Source organism: Solanum verrucosum, unplaced genomic scaffold (assembly GCF_900185275.1).
Source record: "Solanum verrucosum unplaced genomic scaffold, falcon-dt-bn FXZP01000298.1, whole genome shotgun sequence".
In the NCBI taxonomy this organism is placed as follows: Eukaryota; Viridiplantae; Streptophyta; class Magnoliopsida; order Solanales; family Solanaceae; genus Solanum; species Solanum verrucosum.
In genome coordinates this window covers 497,385-504,763 of record NW_026020113.1, presented here as the reverse complement: position 1 = coordinate 504,763, position 7,379 = coordinate 497,385, and the positions used below count along the sequence as shown (strand labels likewise).

The 7,379-nt window shown below is 36.4% G+C and overlaps 3 protein-coding genes across 3 annotated transcripts in view; 1 reads left to right on the top strand and 2 right to left on the bottom strand.

Moving 5' to 3' along the window:
• The window catches only part of LOC125825643 (germin-like protein subfamily 1 member 7), a 318,424-nt gene that overhangs the window by 197,954 nt on the left and 113,091 nt on the right, over window positions 1-7,379 (bottom strand). The gene's annotated exons all lie outside the window — the stretch shown is intronic.
• On the bottom strand, window positions 225-3,039 carry LOC125825630 (probable protein kinase At2g41970). Its single transcript, XM_049504958.1, has 7 exons — window positions 2,892-3,039; window positions 1,892-2,124; window positions 1,682-1,808; window positions 1,346-1,601; window positions 1,090-1,222; window positions 780-866; window positions 225-676 (listed from the first exon to the last, which is right to left on the bottom strand). Exons 1-7 carry the CDS (start codon window positions 3,028-3,030, stop codon window positions 575-577), a joined length of 1,077 nt encoding a protein of 358 aa, XP_049360915.1. The 5' UTR covers window positions 3,031-3,039; the 3' UTR covers window positions 225-574.
• Window positions 3,999-6,309, top strand: LOC125825612 (putative pentatricopeptide repeat-containing protein At3g23330). The gene has a single exon (XM_049504937.1). The coding sequence runs from the start codon at window positions 4,062-4,064 to the stop codon at window positions 6,276-6,278; it is 2,217 nt and encodes a 738-aa protein (XP_049360894.1). The 5' UTR covers window positions 3,999-4,061; the 3' UTR covers window positions 6,279-6,309.

The following is a 7,379-nucleotide window of genomic DNA, read 5'->3' as shown; positions in this document are numbered from 1 at the left end:
GAAATTCTTAGAGTTGCGAGTGTTTATCGAAAACAATCTTTCTACCCTACAAAGGTGGGGTAGAGTTTGCGTATATCCTATCCTCTCCAAACCCCACCTATGAGACCACACTTATCGACCTACATTTCAATAATTAGTGAACATATGTTATAACTGTGCAAAATCTAAAAGAAATAATATAGCACCAACAATCCCTACTTGTAATCACACTTTCAATTCCCAGCTTATGTAAATAATAAATGTAAGTACAACATCCTTTTCAGCAAAAACAAAAAAAAACTTTTGTCCAAGTATCTTTCTTATAATACAAAAAAGAAGAAGAAAAATTTGGGTTACAGCAAAATTTTGAAATGGTTTCAACTTGTATAAAAAGACATGAACAGAAACAACATTTTATCTGCTAGTACCAGAATCCTTGACTTGTACCACAACCTTGTTGATATTGAAAATTAGCCCATGCTTGCGAGGGCGGATCCACAATATCTGTTAATAAGAACTTCATGAACTTTAAATCCTGAATCCGTTTCTGTTTGTTTCAATCAAGTGTGTTGTAGAACAAGGCGCTGACTCTGGTTTAGTCCGCGTTGAGAAGTGGCTGCAGTGCCTTGACCATAATTGACATGTTTGGTCTGAAAGCTGGCTCTTCTTGAATACAAAGTCCTACAAGAGCTGCCACCTGAGAAAGGAATAGCCAAATAGTGGTTACATAATGAGAGAAAAAACTAGTCCCTTTTTGCTTTACAAGAATTTTTTCAAATATAAAAAATTAAGAAGAAAACCTTAGCAACTGCCCTTGGAGGGTACTCATTATTTAGTTTTGGATCAACACATTCTTGAACTTTATCATCACTTAATAGTGGAGTTGCCTGCATTGAAGATGAATCAGTATATTAGAGGCACAAAGAGAGCTAAACATTACTAACAATTCTATATCGCTCGGACTCTTCAAAAATGTTGTCACAACCCGTACTGGATCCTCCAAAAGTGCACAACTTTCAAATTTAGTTCAGATGAGATGAACCTGTCAACATTTTTGAAGAGTTCGAGCAACGTAACTAACAATTATTAGGTAGGATTAAGAGAATCTACCCATGTAACAAGACTTTGTTTCCCTTCAGGCATTGTATAATCAACTGCCTTCCTTCCTGTCAACAGCTCTAAGAGAACAACAGCAAAACTATAAACATCACTTCTGTCTGTTATCTTTTCTCCCAAGGCATACCTGTACCATAAATTAATTAACATCTTATTATGGCACGATTTTCCCGGTAAGTTGAGGGTTCGAGTCACAATGGAGGATAAATGAGAACATGTTAGGTTAAGGTTAACAATGCAAAAGGCTTACTCTGGACCATGGTAACCATAACTCTCCTCAACTCTAGTGGAATCCTCTGAAGACTGATTTGTTAAATCGAAATCAGCAACTTTCGCGGTAAAATCATCAAACAGTAGTACATTGCTAGATCTGACATCGCGATGAATAATTGGTTTGTCATGTTTGTGTAGATATTCAAGGCCACTAGCTACACCACAAGCAATTTTAACTCTCTGATTCCAGGTAAGAACTAAACCAGGCTCAGCATTTTCTACTCCTTTTTTACCTATACAAACAGAACATCCAATAAAAACTAATGATCCAATACAATTGCTAGGTTTGAATCTGAATGAACTATCGACGTACCATGTAAGACATCATGCAATGTGCCCATGGTTGCAAACTCGTAAACCAAGATTCGATTATTTGCTTCTAAGCAATAACCTAGCAGAGTCACAAAATGCTCATGTTTAAGTCCTGACACCATTTGTACCTGTATACACAAGAAGGAGATTAAAACATCTCGAGACATTGTTCTATTCGTCCCAAAATAGTACTCGAACACACACCACTCACCTGGTCTGCGAAGACAGGATCTGATTCTGAAGAAGAATCAGTATCCAATTGCTTTATTGCTACTTTCTGTCCATTGCTTAATGTAGCACCATAAACGCGGCCATAAGATCCCTCAGCAATAAGACCTTTCTCCGCGAAGTTATCAGTCAGTATATTTATCTCATCCAAGGACATGTCTGGACGTACATCAATTGGTACAACTTCTTGAGGAGGAGATTCATTTGACTCTCCTTCTTCATTAGCTGCATTATCAAAGAAACAACATTGAAGACGTAAGTAAGTAAATAGAAGTGCTTTCTCTCTAACAACTTAAGCTTTTAGATGATATGATCACACAATTCAACAGTTTTCATCAAGCTAACACGCGTAAATCAACAGGATCATATCATGTCCCATGCACTAATAAGTCGATTTAGATCATAACGACTGAAGTCACATATCAACACTATGATAAAAAGACTAGGTTCTTCAATTTAGTTCTTTCTTATAGACTTTACACTACTTTTTTTTTTAAAACTGCTATGCTTTTTTCATTGTTTTCTTTTCCTTTTCCTTTTTCTTGAGTTTGATGCACTTGAACCGAGAGTCTTTCAGAAACAACATCTCTACCTCCATGAGGTAGTGGTAAAGCCTGCGTACACTCTTCTCCAGACTCACTTAGTGGAATTTCACTGGGTATGATGTTGTTGTTCTTCTTCAATTTCTATTGTTGCTTCAACGGCGGATCCATGATTTTCACTATGGGGGTTCAAAAAATAAGAAAAATTCACCAAGGGGGTTCGAAAAATAAAAAAATAGTAATTAGACCTCTATAAATATATCTTATATATACCGTGTAACTTTTTGTAACACCATCCCCCTCCTAGATCCGCCTCTGCTCGGGATCTACACTACTTACTATGATTTAGAACACAAGGACTAGAAACTACATATCAACAATTTGATGCTCAAGCAAGACAAAAAAACTTAACTATGATAGTAAAGAAGAAAGATTTTTAACCTTGATTATGGGAATGATGTAATCTATCTTTGATGAAATTGATGATAGATTTGATGGAACTAATGAAGATGATAGACAAAATGGCACTGATGATAAGGAAGCCATAGCTGACAAGATTTGATTCTGAAGAAAACGACATTATTGTTCTGTTTACAATTTTTGGAGTTAATTTCTTTACTTTATACTACTAATAAAGCAATGGGAAATGTTTTATTTTAGTCAAATAACAACTACACTTCCGAATAATATAACAGCAATTTGCAAGGCTGCTAACTACACATTTGAGTTGTTCAATTTACAATATAATTAATAAATTCAAACCAACAAGAGGATAAAGTTAAACAATGAGTACATAGGCCAAGTTGCTTAATTATTGTTACTTTTTTTAGTCTACTTGCAAGACACCTAAACTTTGGGTTGCCCTTTAGCCATATACTATCCCTCACATCTATTTTTCGAATTTCGAGATTCAAACAAATTCGTAATTTTTATATAAATTATTAATTATTATAATTTATAATACTTTTAATGAAGTTCTTAAATATGTAAATTTGTTTCAAAGAGTTCAAAAATTCTATATATGAATCCATAATCAAAATTAAATTATTCAAAATATGTTGAAATAAGAGAATATATGGTTCTTCTTTTATTGTATTTAAAATTATGGCTTTGAACTTAAATAAACCCTCGATCTTGAAACATGATTGAAATACTCCCTTAAATTCTCACCAAGTTTAGAGGTGTTTTCAATACTTCTCTTGATTTTTTATTAAAAGTCTCACGGTCCTACAAGAGTTTGTAACCATTTGCTATAGTATGTGGCAAATCGGAGTGTATTTATGTTCAGTTAGTCAAATAGAAAAATGCTTTTAAGGTTATCGATAGTTCGATAATGAAACTAATAATTCACGTCAAACTCGTATTTTCGGTTTCTCTCATTTATTAATTTGAAAGAATATTTTAAACTTACCCCAAATATTTGAAGTACTTCATTTTTTCCATCGGAACTCTCCTTCTCCTTCTGTTCTTCGTTACAGAAACAGCTGATTGTAAATACCAACAAAGACTCCATTTTTACTGTTAAATGAGAATCACCATTGAATCACATTCTGAAATAATCTTTCTGATGAGCTTTTCAACGAAGTAATTGACGATCCCATTGAGCCAAAAATGGAATCTTCCAGTGAAAATCTTGTCAAAACTCTTTTAAGGAACCCATCTTCCATCAAAACAAAGTCACAAGCTAAGCAACTCCATGCCCAAATAGTGAAAACAAGAGGGTCAAGGTCTGTTTCACTTGCCACCATCATTCTTGGCATTTACTCTGACCTTAACCTTCTTAAAGAATCTTTAGAAGTTTTCAACAACTTTCGTTATGTACCCACTAAAGCTTGGAAGTCTGTTGTCAGGTGTTACTCTTGTAATGGTCATTTTCGTGATTCTTTAGCTTGTTTTGTTGAAATGAGGGGTTGGGGAAAGTTGCCAGGTAGTGATGTTTTCCCTTCTGTTGTAAGAGCATGTACCCATTTGAAGGAATTGAGGGTTGGTGAGTCTGTTCATGGTTGTGTTATCAGGTTTGGTATGGAATCTGATCTTTATACTGGGAATGCACTCATGAATATGTATGCAAAATTGCAGGTTTTGTCGCATGACTATCATGTGTTTGATGAAATTCCCCAGTCAGATCACGTTTATAGTCGCAGAAGCAGTTTGACTCAAGATTCTGAGATTGGAATTCTGAGAAATGAGTTGATAAGAAGTGAAAAAAGTCATTTTGAGTCTTTAAGTGGACGGAGAGTGAAAAATGCTACAGGATTAGATAGTGTGAGTAAGATTTTTCAAATGATGCCGGATAAAGATGTTGTTTCGTGGAATACTGTGATTGGTGGAAATGTACAAAGTGGGTTGTATGAAGAAGCTCTGGAAAGGTTAAGGGAGATGAGCAATGCCTATTTGAAGCCCGACTGTTTCACTTTGTCAAGTGTCCTTCCTGTCTTTGCGAGGCATGTAGATGTCTTAAAGGGAAAAGAGATTCATGGTTATGCAATTAGACACGGGTTTGACAAAGATGAGTTTATTGGGAGTAGTTTAATTGATATGTATGCAACTTGTACCAGGGTTGAGGATTCTTATAGGGTGTTTAATTTATTATCAGAAAAGGATGACGTTTCATGGAACTCAATAATAGCAGGATGTGTGCAAAATGGTACTTTTGATGAAGGGCTGGGACTGTTTAGGCAGATGTTAGCAGCTAATGTCAAGCCTGTGGAAGTTTCTTTCTCAGCTATACTGCCTGCCTGTGCTCATTTGACAACACTACATCTGGGGAAACAGCTCCATGCATACATAATAAGAGTGGGGTTTGCTCAAAACATGTATATAGCTAGCTCACTTGTGGACATGTATGCCAAATGTGGGAAGATAATGACTGCTAGATGTATTTTTGATAGGATGGAGATACACGATTCAGTTTCATGGACGGCCATAATCATGGGGTATGCATTGAATGGTCATGCCCGCGAGGCCACTATTCTTTTTGAAAATATGCAACATGATAAGATAAAGCCCAATGCTGTGGCTTATCTAGCTATTTTAACTGCTTGCAGCCATGCTGGTTTGGTTGATGAAGGTTGGAATTATTTTACAAGTATGAGCAGATATGGTGTTTCTCCTGACCTCGAGCACTATGCTTCTATTGCAGATCTTCTTGGTCGCGCTGGAAGATTAATGGAAGCTTATAAATTTATCAATGACATGCCTATAAAGCCCACCGGGAGTATTTGGGCTACGCTGCTATCAGCTTGCCGAGTTCACAAAAATGTTGAACTGGCTGAAAAAGTTGCCAAAGAAATGACTACAGCTGATCCTGGGAACATGGGACCTTATCTGCTCTTGTCAAATATGTATTCAGCAGCTGGGAGATGGAACGATGCATCAAAATTAAGAACTAATATGAAGATGAAAGGAATGAAAAAACCACCAGCTTGCAGCTGGATAGAAGTTAGGAACCAGGTGCATGCTTTTGTCTCGGGAGACATATCTCACCCATGTTATGATCAGATACATGTAGCACTAAGAGATCTTTATGAACGCTTGAAACAAGAAGGTTACGTTCCTCAGATTAGTGAGGCACTACATGATGTTGATGAGGAGCAAAAGAGTGATTTGCTGTATACTCATAGTGAACGGCTTGCGATAGCTTTCGGCATTATTAGTACACCTGCTGGGACAACCATTCGCATAATTAAGAATCTCCGTGTATGCGTAGACTGTCACACAGCCATAAAGTTCATATCCAAAATTCTGGGGAGAGATATAATTGTTAGAGATAATAGTCGATTTCACCTTTTCAAAGATGGGAATTGTTCATGTGGAGACTACTGGTGATGGTAACTATGGATTTGTATCCATAATGTAGCATAAAGGGCTTTATTATAAGCAATAAAAGGGGAAAATACATATGGGAAGGTTTCTAGGAAATGACAGATTATATAGGTGTTCAGACGGTCTCTAGTATTTCACATTTTATGAGAAAATCTAGAGATCGTTCCTCAGTGCTTTGATATGAAAGTTACGCGGTCCTCCGAACGCTGTTCAACTGTATGGTATTGGAGGCATGGATATCATCAATCCATTAAGCTAGCAAACTGGATAAATGTCCTGATGTGAACTTTCAATTTCTCTTGGTGTTACAAAAGGTTAGAGACCTTGAAGCCGTAATATTCTTGAGCTTATGGCTGTTGTGCCTTCGTTGGTGATGGAATTTTGGAATTCCGCGAGGTCATATACAAGTGAGGAGGATTCTTGGAACTTGACTTATAACTTCAAATTTTTTCCTGTAACTTATAATTTTTTCTGGGACTTTAGAATATTTTGTGCAACCTGAAAAAGAGAAGTTGTGGTGTCAAATGTAGTGCTATCTTTGTCATTTAGAAGCTACCTTTGTGGATATGATTATGTATTGTTAGACACTTCTTCAGGAAAAGATATGGAACTTCTGAATGGTCAGAAGGTGGTTTTTCTTTCTTTTCAGGACCGCTTCATTACATTTGTTGCACTTCCTTGTTGCTGAAAAGTTTAGGAGCTCTCACCAATTCTAGCAAAGATTCATTCCTCTTCTAAATTGCTTGCTAGATATCTGGTCAAGCTGCAAGAACTGTAAGTCTTTTACGCAGATGATAACATGTGGCACCATGCTACAATCTGAACATGCAAAGTACTTGTCACATCTTGATAGTGCAAATAAATATCATGATGCTTTAAGGAGGCTGTAGAACTAAAGCTTGAATCAAGCATCATGATATTTATTCTTCTCATATGTTCTAGCCTTGGGGCCAGAGTTACCTGACACTTGTTGCTGGTGGGAGGTGATAGGTATTCCATGGAATTAGTCGAGGTGCGCGCAAGTTGGCTCGGACACTACGTTTATAAAAAGAAAATGACAAGATGATTACTTGATCTACATAATTCTTCTTCAAGAAAAAAAAA

Coding starts and splice junctions, on each gene's coding strand:
- LOC125825630 (XM_049504958.1), bottom strand. CDS start 3,030: ATGTCGTTTTCTTCAGAATCAAATCTTGTCAGCTATGGCTTCCTTATC. Junction 867..1,089: donor AACAAAGTCTTGTTACATGG/GTAGATTCTCTT, acceptor TCTTCAATGCAG/GCAACTCCACTATTAAGTGA. Junction 677..779: donor CTCCAAGGGCAGTTGCTAAG/GTTTTCTTCTTA, acceptor TTCCTTTCTCAG/GTGGCAGCTCTTGTAGGACT.
- LOC125825612 (XM_049504937.1), top strand. CDS start 4,062: ATGGAATCTTCCAGTGAAAATCTTGTCAAAACTCTTTTAAGGAACCCA.